General features: G+C 54.1%; 1 protein-coding gene across 1 annotated transcript in view; it reads left to right on the plus strand.

Moving 5' to 3' along the window:
- LOC110513475 (intermembrane lipid transfer protein VPS13B) overlaps nt 1-13,073 on the plus strand; it is a gene marked incomplete at its 3' end in the record, with an annotated part of 690,119 nt that overhangs the window by 482,499 nt on the left and 194,547 nt on the right. The window contains 2 exon segments of the mRNA XM_090228566.1: nt 1,085-1,282; nt 11,494-11,665. Of these exon segments, the coding sequence (XP_090084692.1) occupies nt 1,085-1,282; nt 11,494-11,665 (370 nt within the window).

Below are 13,073 nucleotides of genomic sequence, written 5' to 3' on the forward strand. Positions count from 1 at the left end.
CTCTGTTCTGTTCTGTTCTTCTCTGTTCTGTTCTTCTCTGTTCTGTTCTTCTCTGTTCTGTTCTTCTCTGCTCTGTTCTGTTCTGCTCTTCTCTGTTCTGTTCTGTTCTGTTCTTCTCTGTTCTGTTCTTCTCTGTTCTGTTCTGCTCTGTTCTGTTCTGTTCTTCTCTGTTCTGTTCTGTTCTTCTCTGTTCCGTTCTTCTCTGTTCTGTTCTTCTCTGTTCTGTTCTTCTCTGTTCTGTTCTGTTCTGTTCTGCTCTTCTCTGTTCTTCTCTGTTCTTCTCTGTTATGCTCTGTTCTGCTCTGTTCTGCTCTTCTCTGTTCTGTTCTTCTCTGTTCTGCTCTTCTCTGTTCTGTTCTGCTCTTCTCTGTTCTGTTCTTCTCTCTTCTGTTCTTCTCTGTTCTTCTCTGTTCTGCTCTTCTCTGTTCTTCTCTGTTCTGCTCTTCTCTGTTATGCTCTGCTCTGTTCTGCTCTTCTCTGCTCTTCTCTGTTCTTCTCTGTTCTGTTATTTTCTGCTCTGTTCTGTTCTGCTCTGCTCTGTTCTGTTCTTCTCTGTTCTGTTCTTCTCTGTTCTGTTCTGTTCTCCTCTGTTCTGTTCTGTTCTGTTCTGTTCTATTCTTCTCTGTTCTGTTCTGTTCTGTTCTCTGTTCTGTTCTGTTCTGTTCTTCTCTGTTCTGTTCTGTTCTGTTCTCTGCTCTGTTCTGTTCTTCTCTGTTCTGTTCTGTTCTTCTCTGTTCTGTTCTGTTCTGTTCTTCTCTGTTCTGTTCTCCTCTCCTCTCTTGTATCTCCTCTCCTCTCTTGTATCTCCTCTCCTCTCCTCTCCTCTCCTCTCCTCTCCTCTCCTCTCCTCTCCTCTCCTCTCCTCTCCTCTCCTCTCTTGTATCTCCTCTCCTCTCCTCTCCTCTCCTCTCCTCTCCTCTCCTCTCCTCTCCTCTCCTCTCCTCTCCTCTCCTCTCCTCTCCTCTCCTCTCCTCTCCTCCCCTCCTCTCCTCTCCTCTCCTCTCCTCTGATCTGAGAGCTGCTGACCTCTCAGGGTGAAATGCAGTTGAATGAGTAATTACAGATGTATCTCTCTCTCCTTCAGGTCCAGTTGCTGTACGAGTTGTTCCTGTCCTGGAGTTCAACGTGGGCCCGTCTGGAGAAGAGGGGCATCCTACGTCAGACCTCCACTATCCCAGACCCCCCTACTGGGCCGACCCCCTCCTCCCCCGTCCGCTCCAGCACCGCTCTCCCAGACACAAGCACCTGCTCCCCCTCTGCTGATTTTGGATCCCCCACCGAGGTTAGACACACACACACACACACACACACACACGGAGGCAGGCACATGTAGGCACACACACACACACACACACACACACGGAGGCAGACACATGTAGGCATATACACACACACACACACACACACACACTCGGAGGCAGACACATGTAGGCATGCACACACACCCCTCACACTAAGTGCAGTATAAAGTTGATGTTTTACCCAGGGTGCCGTGCCTCATGAAGTCACGTGTTTACATGTAGCCGAACGTGATTTATCAAATCTAGTTTTTTGTGTCGGTCCTGAGCGGCGATGTCAGCGTCCAACACATGGTGTGTGTTCGGCTGTGTTGGTGTGTGTGTGTGTGTGTGTGTGTGTGTGTGTGTGTGTGTGTGTGTGTGTGTGTGTGTGTGTGTGTGTGTGTGTGTGTGTGTGTGTGTGTTCGGCTGTGTTGGTGGAAGAACGTTGTTGTGTTTGTTCGGAGAGGGTTTTAACATTCTCTGGAAAAAACCCGTCAGGTTTGTTCTCCTACTAAACACGACCCACGGTGGACTGTTGATGTCCATTTGATGAGTGTAAGCCAACGCTGATTGAGTATAAACCTGCCGTTCCAGACCTCTTCATCTGGAGAAAACAATAACCTGGATACTCTGCTTCAGAAAAACACCCTTTAGACTGAACTGTGACGAGGCTCTGCCCTGGGGGGTTAACGAGGCCTGCTCTGCCCTGGGGGGGTGACGAGGCCTGCTCTGCCCTGGGGGGTTAACGAGGCCTGCTCTGCCCTGGGGGGTTAACGAGGCCTGCTCTGCCCTGGGGGGGTGACGAGGCCTGCTCTGCCCTGGGGGGGTGACGAGGCCTGCTCTGCCCTGGGGGGTGACGAGGCCTGCTCTGCCCTGGGGGGGGGTAACGAGGCCTGCTCTGCCCTGGGGGGGTGACGAGGCCTGCTCTGCCCTGGGGGGGTAACGAGGCCTGCTCTGCCCTGGGGGGGTGACGAGGCCTGCTCTGCCCTGGGTGAGTGACGAGGCCTGCTCTGCCCTGGGGGGGGTAACGAGGCCTGCTCTGCCCTGGGGGGGTGACGAGGCCTGCTCTGCCCTGGGGGGGTGACGAGGCCTGCTCTGCCCTGGGGGGTAACGAGGCATGCTCTGTCCTGGGGGGTAACAAGGCCTGCTCTGCCCTGGGGGGTGATGAGGTTCTGTCCTGGGGGGTAACGAGGCCTGCTCTGCCCTGGGGGGACAGACAGACAGGCGGTAAGGCAGGCAGGCAGACAGAGGGGCATGCAGGCGGTAAGGCAGGCAGACAGACATACAGACAGAGGGGCATGCAGGCGGTAAGGCAGGCAGACAGAGAGACAGAGGGGCATGCAGGCGGTAAGGCAGGCATACAGAGGGGCGAGCAGGCGGTAAGGCAGGTAGACATACAGACAGAGGGGCATGCAGGCGGTAAGGCAGGCAGACAGACAGAGGGGCATGCAGGCGGTAAGGCGTTCATACAGAGGGGCATGCAGGCGGTAAGGCAGGCAGACAGAGGGGCATGCAGGCGGTAAGGCAGGCAGACAGAGGGGCATGCAGGCGGTAAGGCAGGCATACAGAGGGGCATGCAGGCGGTAAGGCGGGCATGCAGGCGGTAAGGCAGGCAGACAGTGGGGCATTCAGGCGGTAAGGCAGGCATACAGAGGGCATGCAAGCGGTAAGGCAGGCAGACAGAGGGGCATGCAGGCGGTAAGGCAGGCAGACAGTGGGGCATGCAGGCGGTAAGGCAGGCAGACAGAGAGGTATGCAGGCGGTAAGGCAGGCATACAGAGGGGCATGCAGGCGGTAAGGCAGGCAGACAGAGGGACATGCAGGCGGTAAGGCAGGCATACAGAGGGGCATGCAGGCGGTAAGGCGGGCATGCAGGCGGTAAGGCAGGCAGACAGAGGGGCATTCAGGCGGTAAGGCAGGCATACAGAGGGCATGCAAGCAGTAAGGCAGGCAGACAGAGGGACATGCAGGCGGTAAGGCAGGCAGACAGTGGGGCATGCAGGCGGTAAGGCAGGCAGACAGAGAGGTATGCAGGCGGTAAGGCAGGCATACAGAGGGGCATGCAGGCGGTAAGGCAGGCATACAGAGGGGCATGCAGGCGGTAAGGCAGGCAGACAGAGGGGCATGCAGGCGGTAAGGCAGGCATACAGAGGGCATGCAGGCGGTAAGGCAGGCAGACAGAGGGGCATGCAGGCGGTAAGGCAGGCAGACAGTGGGGCATGCGGGCGGTAAGGCAGGCAGACAGAGGGGCATGCAGGCGGTAAGGCAGGCAGACAGAGGGGCATGCAGGCGGTAAGGCAGGCATACAGAGGGGCATGCAGGCGGTAAGGCAGGCATACAGAGGGGCATGCAGGCGGTAAGGCAGACATACAGAGGGGCATGCAGGCGGTAAGGCAGGCAGGCAGACAGTGGGGCATGCAGGCGGTAAGGCAGGCATACAGAGGGGCATGCAGGCGGTAAGGCAGGCATACAGAGGGGCATGCAGGCGGTAAGGCAGGCAGACAGAGGGGCTTGCCGGCGGTGGGGTATGCAGGCGGAAAAGTGTAAAGGCGGTAAGGCAGGCAGAGGAGGGACAGGCAGGCAGAGGAGGGACAGGCAGGCGGTAAGGCAGGCAGGTGGTAAGGCCCCTGACAGACCACTTGTCAGTGTTTACTCGAGTACAAACAGTGGGAGAAGTGTTTAGTCCTCTGGGACGCCGGCTGATTGAGCAAGAATGCAGGAGCTGTTTTGATAAGTCAGCAACCTCCAAACACCCTCCGACCCTCCCCTCTCTCGTTCCCCTTCCCTCCTCTCTCCCCTCCTCTCTCTCTCTCTCCCTCTGCCCCCACTCCTCTCTCCCTCCTCCCTCTCTCTCTCCCTCCTCCCCCCTCCACTCTCCCTCCTCTCTCTCTCCCTCCTCTTTCTCTTTCTCTCTCTCCCTCTCTCTCCCTCATCTCTCTCTCTCTCTCTCTCTCCCTCCTCTCTCTCTCTCCCCCCCCCCTCCTCTCTCCCTCCTCTCTCTCTCTCCCTCCTCTCTCTCTCTCCCTCCCCCCCTCCTCTCTCCCTCCTCTCTCTCTATCTCTCCCTCGCTCTCTCTCCCTCCTCTCTCTCTATCTCCCTCTCTCTCCCTCCTCTCTCTCTCTCCCTCCTCTCTCTTTATCTCTCTCTCGCTCTCTCTCCCTCCTCTCTCTCTCCCTCCTCTCTCTTTATCTCTCTCTCGCTCTCTCTCCCTCCTCTCTCTCTATCTCTCCCTCTCTCTCTCCCTCCTCTCTCTCTCTCTCTCTCTCGCTCTCTCTCCCTCCTCTCTCTCTCTCCCTCCTCTCTCTCTCTCCCTCCCCCCCTCCTCTCTCCCTCCTCTCTCTCTATCTCTCCCTCTATCTCCCTCCTCTCTCTCTCTCCCTCCTCTCTCTTTCTCTCTCTCTCGCTCTCTCTCTCTATCTCCCTCTCTCTCCCTCCTCTCTCTCTCTCCCTCCTCTCTCTTTATCTCTCTCTCGCTCTCTCTCCCTCCTCTCTCTCTCCCTCCTCTCTCTTTATCTCTCTCTCGCTCTCTCTCCCTCCTCTCTCTCTATCTCTCCCTCTCTCTCTCTCCCTCCTCTCTCTCTCTCTCTCTCTTGCTCTCTCTCCCTCCTCTCTCTCTCTCCCTCCTCTCTCTCCCTCTCTCTCTCTCTCTCCCTCCTCTCTCTCTCTCTCTCCCTCTCCCTCTCTCTCTCCCTCTCTCTCTCTCTCTCCCTCTCTCTCTCTCTGTGTTTGGGTCTCTCTGATGAGTGAAGACAAACAGTGCTGAGTGAATAAATGTGTCTCCTGTGTGGGTAAGCGGCGCAGCGCGGCAGTGGGCCCAGGAATTAGAATGTATACTTTAGGGCCTGGCGTGCGGAGGTGTGGGAACGAGGATGTCTTTGGCCCACAGGAGGAGGAGAGGAAGCTGAGACAGGCAGGCCTGGAGGAACGTGGTCCAACCCCCCCCACCACCACTCTGCTAGCTCAGCTCAAGGCCTCACGTTGGGGGGCCGGGAGGGGCTGGGGGTTAGGGGGGGCGGGGCGGGGGGGGTTAGGGGGGCCGGGATGGGTTGGGGGGGCGGGCCGGGAGGGGCTGGGGGTTGGGGGGGGGACTGGGAGGGGTTGGGAGGGGCTGGGGGCCGGGGGAGGGAGGGGCTGGGGGGCCGGGGGTTGGGGGTGTGTGTGATAGTGAATCTTTATTTAAGATCAGAATAACACATTCCAGGTTCAGTGTATATATACACATATATTTATAAACTGGGTGGTTCAAGCCCTGAATGCTGATTGGCTGACAGCCGTGGTATTTATGAGCTCCCGAGTGGTGCATAGGTCTGAGGCACTGTGTCTCGTTGCTAGAGGCATCACTACAGACACACTGGTTCGAATCCAGGCTGTATCACAACCGGCCGTGATTGGGAGTCCCACCGAGGTTAGACACAAACTCAATATAGTTTGAAATGACTGAAAGCAAATGGAAACAGAAGTGATGATGAATCCACGTTCATACAGGGTCCAGCTGCTAATAACCACCCACGTTCATACAGGTTCTAGCTGCTAATAACCACCCATGTTCATACAGGTTCTAGCTGCTAATAACCACCCACGTTCATACAGGGTCCAGCTGCTAATAACCACCCACATTCATACAGGTTCTAGCTGCTAATAACCACCCACGTTCATACAGGGTCCAGCTGCTAATAACCACCCACGTTCATACAGGTTCTAGCTGCTAATAACCACCCACGTTCATACAGGGTCCAGCTGCTAATAACCACCCACGTTCATACAGGTTCTAGCTGCTAATAACCACCCATGTTCATACAGGGTCCAGCTGCTAATAACCACCCACGTTCATACAGGTTCTAGCTGCTAATAACCACCCATGTTCATACAGGGTCCAGCTGCTAATAACCACCCACGTTCATACAGGTTCTAGCTGCTAATAACCACCCATGTTCATACAGGGTCCAGCTGCTAATAACCACCCACGTTCATACAGGTTCTAGCTGCTAATAACCACCCATGTTCATACAGGGTCCAGCTGCTAATAACCACCCATGTTCATACAGGGTCCAGCTGCTAATAACCACCCATGTTCATACAGGGTCCAGCTGCTAATAACCACCCATGTTCATACAGGGTCCAGCTGCTAATAACCACCCATGTTCATACAGGGTCCAGCTGCTAATAACCACCCACGTTCATACAGGGTCCAGCTGCTAATAACCACCCATGTTCATACAGGGTCTAGCTGCTAATAACCACCCACGTTCATACGGGGTCCAGCTGCTAATAACCACCCACGTTCATATGGGGTCCAGCTGCTAATAACCACCCACGTTCATACAGGGTCTAGCTGCTAATAACCACCCACGTTCATACAGGGTCCAGCTGCTAATAACCACCCACGATCATATGGGGTCCAGCTGCTAATAACCACCCACGTTCATACGGGGTCTAGCTGCTAAGAACCACCCACGTTCATACAGTTTCCCACGTGGAAACGAGACGCTCGGGGAGCGTCGATAATTCCAAAAACCACGGATAGAGGACCGTTTTTACGATCATTTTTAACAGCGAGGAAATAAATATATATATTTTTTGTAAATCACTGCGGCCCTCCGAATGCCCCCCCCCCCCCCAAATGAGTTTGACACCCCTGGTTTAAGATCAGGATTGTAGAAAATGGTAGTTACGGGTGTTTATAAAAAATCTAAAATCTCTGAGTCAGAAGGGGGGGGGGATACCCCCTACTCCCCCTCCCCTCACCCCTTCCTTATCAGCTCCACCTTGTTAAAATGTCCAGGGGAGAACTCTGCAGGGCTCAATCCCAAATGGACATCTCAGCCCTGTGAGCTTGTGGAGATCTGAGAGGATTTGACAGCATTTTGATAAGCAACATGGTAATGTCCTCACCTCGCTCTCTGATAGGCCCAAATATGACGTTTCACCAGATTCCTTATGTACCAATCGAATCCTCTCAGATCTCCACACGTTCGTAGGGTTTAGGGTTCCGTTAAGGGATTGGGCCTATCGTCTGTCACGTTACCCATCTCTCCCTCTCCTGGACCAGGAAGCCCTGTTGGGTTTCCTTGGCAACAGGTAATGGCCTCCAGTGACGCGGATCGAGGTGATTGGAAGATCATTTTAACGTATTACCTTGAGTGTGAATCACTTTGTTAGGTATGTGTGTAGAGGGGGTCTATTGTAGTGCACTATGTGGGGAATAGGGCCCTGGTCTAAAGTAGTGCACTATGTAGGGAATAGGGCCCTGGTCTAAAGTAGTGCACTATGTAGGGAATAGGGTTCTGGTCTAAAGTAGTGCACTATGTAGGGAATAGGGTCCTGGTCTAAAGTAGTGCACTATGTAGGGAATAGGGTTCTGGTCTAAAGTAGTGCACTATGTAGGGAATAGGGTTCTGGTCTAAAGTAGTGCACTATGTAGGGAATAGGGTCCTGGTCTAAAGTAGTGCACTATGTAGGGAATAGGGCCCTGGTCTAAAGTAGTGCACTATGTAGGGAATAGGGCCCTGGTCTAAAGTAGTGCACTATGTAGGGAATAGGGCCCTGGTCTAAAGTAGTGCACTATGTAGGGAATAGGGTCCTGGTCTAAAGTAGTGCACTATGTAGGGAATAGGGTTCTGGTCTAAAGTAGTGCACTATGTAGGGAATAGGGTTCTGGTCTAAAGTAGTGCACTATGTAGGGAATAGGGTCCTGGTCTAAAGTAGTGCACTATGTAGGGAATAGGGCCCTGGTCTAAAGTAGTGCACTATGTAGGGAATAGGGCCCTGGTCTAAAGTAGTGCACTATGTAGGGAATAGGGCCCTGGTCTAAAGTAGTGCACTATATGGAATAGGGCTCTGGTCTAAAGTAGTGCACTATGTAGGGAATAGGGCCCTGGTCTAAAGTAGTGCACTATATGGAATAGGGCCCTGGTCTAAAGTAGTGCACTATGTAGGGAATAGGGCTCCATTTGGGACGTAACAGGACAGTATCTCACCAAGGGCCCTGGATAATAAACTACACAGACATTTAATTCAGAGGATAATTGTTAACTCCTAGAGTCAGTTTATTGTTCCCGCCTGGCCCGACCCCCACATGCTTCTCATCAGCAATCCCCAAGATTCCATCCCATAATAATCTGAATCTATTTTTAACATCTGAATCAGAATGTGTTTATCTCGTTGTTGTTTCCTGAGACCTGAGAGGAGAGGAGAGGAGAGGAGAGGAGAGGAGAGGAGGGGAGAGGAGGGGGGAGAGGAGAGGAGAGGAGTAACGTCTGAATCAGAATGTGTTTATCTCGTTGTCGTCTGTTGTTTCCTGAGACCTGAGAGGAGAGGAGAGGAGAGGAGAGGAGAGGAGTAACGTCTGAATCAGAATGTGTTTATCTCGTTGTCGTCTGTTGTTTCCTGAGACCTGAGAGGAGAGGAGAGGAGAGGAGAGGAGAGGAGTAACGTCTGAATCAGAATGTGTTTATCTCGTTGTCGTCTGTTGTTTACTGAGACCTGCAGTCAGACACCCTCAAATTCACAATTCAGTTTGATTACAGCTGCTGATTAACATCAACCCCAGTTACCATACGGAGAGGAGGAGAGGGGAGAGAGGAGGAGAGGGGAGGAGAGGGGAGGAGGGGAGAGGAGGGGAGAGGAGAGATGAGGAGAGATGAGGAGAGGAGAGGAGAGGAGAGGAGAGGGAATGAGGGGATGAGGGGAGAGGAGGGGAGAGAGAATGAGAGGAGAGGAGATGGAATGAGGGGAGAGGAGAGGAGAGGAGAGGAGAGGAGAGGAGATGGAATGAGGGGATGAGGGGAGAGGAGGGGAGAGAGAATGAGAGGAGAGGAGATGGAATGAGGGGAGAGGAGAGGAGAGGAGAGGAGAGAGAGGAGAGGAGAGGAGAGGAATGAGGGAAGAGGGAATGAGAGGAGAGGAGACATAGTTTCTCCGTCTGGTTTGTGTTTAGAATGGGTAATCAGAAGGACCACAGAGGGTTTCATTGAGCTGGTCGATAACCATGTTACCCCGAACTACTGTACTCACCAACCACAGGTTAATACCACGATACCAGCACCCTGACACACACACACACCACCCTGACACACACACCACCCTGACACACACACACACACACACACACACACACACACACACACACACACACACACACACACACACACACACACACACACCACCCTGACACACACACACACACACACACCACCCTGACACACACACACACACACACACACCACCCTGACACACACACCACCCTGACACACACACACCACCCTGACACACACACACACACACACACACCACCCTGACACACACAGACACACACACCATGCTGACACACACGCGGTCTGTCATTACACTGACAGGATCACTCTGCTCAGTGGAAAATCTCTCTCCAAGGCTGTAAATTGCCATATTGTTTGTTTGTAGCGTTCCCACTCAGCGTGTCAGCCACACAGAGATATGTCTGGAAAACAGATCCCCCAGAGGGCAATGGGAAGAGATGGGAGAGGAGGAAAACATGGCCCAATGTTGTCATCCCTAGTCTCTTGCCAAACCCAGTAATGAGCTAAGAGTTAACAGAAGGACTCCTGGGCCGCCTCCTCCTCTTCCTCCTTCTCCTCTTCCTCCTTCTCCTCTTCCTCCTTCTCCTCTTCCTTCTCCTCCTTCTCCTCCTTCTCCTCCTCTTCCTCCTTCTCCTCTGCCTCTTCCTCCTCCTCTTCCCTTCTCCTATGCCTCCTCCTTGTCCTTTACTCCTTCTCCTCCTTATCTTTGGAGTTAACAGAGGGGCCTCCTCCCTCTCCTCCTTGTCTTTGGAGTTAACAGATGGGCCTCCTCCCTCTCCTTCTCCTCTTCTCCTTCTCCTCTTCTCCCCCCAATGTCCCTTCTCCCCCCCAATGTCCCTTATTCGACCCCCAAATGTCCCTTCTCCCCCCCAATGTCCCTTCTCCCCCCCAATGTCCCTTCTCCCCCAATGTCCCTTCTCCCCCCCAATATCCCTTCTTCAACCCCCAAATGTCCCTTCTCCCCCCCACTGTCCCTTCTACCCGCAATGTATCCCCCCAATGTCTCTCCCCCCAATGTCTCCCCACCCCAATGTCTCTCCCCCCAATGTCCCTTCTCTGACCCCCAAATGTCCCTTCTGACCCCCAAATGTCCCTTCTCCCCCCCCCCAGTGTCCCTTCTCCCCCCCAATATCCCTTCTTCAATCCCCAAATGTCCCTTCTCCCCCCCATGTCTCTCCCCCCCAATGACTCCCCCCCCCATGTCTCTCCCCCCAAATGTCCCTTCTCTGACCCCCAAATGTCCCTTCTCCCCCCAATGTCCCTTCTCCCCCCCAGTGTCCCTTCTCCCCCCAATGTCCCTTATCCCCCCAATGTCCCTTCTCCCCCCAATGTCCCTTCTCCCCCCCAATGTCCCTTCTCCCCCCCAATATCCCTTATTCAACCCCCAAATGTCCCTTCTCCCCCCTAATGTCCCTTCCCCCCCCCCCCCAATATTCCTTCTCCCCCAAATGTCCCTGCTCCCCCCCAGTCCCTTCTTTGACCCTCAAATGTCCCTTCTCCCCCCAATGTCCCTTCTCCCTTCCCCCCCCCCCAATGTCCCTTCTCCCCCCCAATGTCTCCCCCGCAATGTCCTTCTCCCATCTCCCCCCCAATGTCCCATCTCCCCCCCCAATGTCCCTTCTCCCTCCCAATGTCCCTTCTCCCCCCAATGTCCCTTCTCCCTTCTCCCCCCCCCCAATGTCCCTTCTCCCTTCTCCCCCCCCCAATGTTCCTTCTCCCTTCTCCCCTCCCAATGTCCCTTCTCCCCCCAATGTCCCTTCTCCCCCCCCAATGTCCCTTCTCCCCTCCCAATGTCCCTTCTCCCCCCAATGTCCCTTCTCCCCCCCCCAATGTCCCTTCTCCCCATGCTCCACGAACCACACACTGATGTCACTAGGAAAAGCAGCGCTGCTCTGACGTGTTGTCGTGGAGACGAGGGGACATGTTCTGATCTTATTCTCGTTAGTTGTTAATCTGTCTCAGAATATCATTTTTGTTTTGTGATCCTCGTCTGTTTCACACTCAGACCTGACAAACACTTAACTCATATCAGTCTCCATTACTGACTGACGGAGAGAGGTTTCCCTGGTTACTGACACCGAGGAGGGAAAGAGACAGGACTCATCAAGTAGTGATGATGACTCTCCTACTGTGAACCCAGCGTTGTGTTGTTCCTCCAGGGTGACTCTGTTCCAGCGGGTGATGACTCTCCGTTCTCCGACGCGGTGACCCTGGAGCAGAAGACCAGCAGTATAGGGGGCGCCAGCGGGAAGGTCAGCCTCTGGATGCAGTGGATGCTGACCAAGGTCACCGTCAAGCTGTTCGCTCCCGACCCCAACGCCAAAAACACAGGTACCTGGTTCCCTTACAACAGGGCAGTACATCAAATACAGAAACTAAAGTAAACACTATTTAACGTGTTTATTTTATTCACGCCGATTCCCAACGATTCTCTTATGAGGTGCATTAAAAGTTAGATTTGTTAAATTTGTAGTTTTGTCTCACTCAGACCTGCTCCCATACTGGAGTCATTCAGTCTTCCTGTAATCTGGGTGTCATTCAGTCTTCCTGTAATCTGGGTGTCATTCAGTCTTCCTGTAATCTGGGTGTCCTTCAGTCTTCCTGTAATCTGGGTGTCATTCAGTCTTCCTGTAATCTGGGTGTCCTTCAGTCTTCCTGTAATCTGGGTGTCATTCAGTCTTCCTGTAATCTGGGTGTCCTTCAGTCTTCCTGTAATCTGGGTGTCCTTCAGTCTTCCTGTAATCTGGGTGTCATTCAGTCTTCCTGTAATCTGGGTGTCATTCAGTCTTCCTGTAATCTGGGTGTCATTCAGTCTTCCTGTAATCTGGGTGTCCTTCAGTCTTCCTGTAATCTGGGTGTCATTCAGTCTTCCTGTAATCTTTGTGTCATTCAGTCTTCCTGTAATCTGGGTGTCATTCAGTCTTCCTGTAATCTGGGAGTCATTCAGTCTTCCTGTAATCTGGGTGTCATTCAGTCTTCCTGTAATCTGGGTGTCATGCAGTCTTCCTGTAATCTGGGTGTCATTCAGTCTTCCTGTAATCTGGGTGTCATCCAGTCTTCCTGTAATCTGGGTGTCATCCAGTCTTCCTGTAATCTGGGTGTCCTTCAGTCTTCCTGTAATCTGGGTGTCATTCAGGAGGGAGAAAGTGAAGGGGAGGGAGAAAGGGAGGGGAGAGCAATAGTGAAGGGATGATTCTCTAGGAGCCCCCTCGCCTCCTCTAGGACCACCCTCCCCTCCTCTAGGACCACCTCCCCTCCTCTAGGACCCCCCTCCCCTCCTCTAGGACCCCCCTCCCCTCCTCTAGGAGCCTCCTCCCCTCCTCTAGAACCCCCCTCTCCTCCTCTAGGACCCCCCTCCCCTCCTCTAGGAGCCCCCTCTCCTCCTCTAGGACCCCCTCCCCTCCTCTAGGACCCCCCTCCCTCCTAGGACCCCCTCCCCTCCTCTAGGACCCCCCTCCCCTCCTCTAGGACCCCCCTCCCCTCCTCTAGGAGCCTCCTCCCCTCCTCTAGAACCCCCTCTCCTCCTCTAGGACCCCCCTCCCCTCCTCTAGGAGCCCCCTCCCCTCCTCTAGGACCCCCCTCCCCTCCTCTAGTAGCCCCCTCCCCTCCTCTAGGAGCCCCCTCCCCTCCTCTAGGAGCCCCCTCCCCTCCTCTAGGACCCCCTCCCCTCCTCTAGGACCCCCCTCCCCTCCTCTAGTAGCCCCCTCCCCTCCTCTAGTAGCCCCCTCCCCTCCTCTAG

Source organism: Oncorhynchus mykiss, unplaced genomic scaffold (genome assembly GCF_057628025.1).
Source record: "Oncorhynchus mykiss isolate SJ-2025 unplaced genomic scaffold, ASM5762802v1 scaffold93, whole genome shotgun sequence".
In the NCBI taxonomy this organism is placed as follows: Eukaryota; Metazoa; Chordata; class Actinopteri; order Salmoniformes; family Salmonidae; genus Oncorhynchus; species Oncorhynchus mykiss.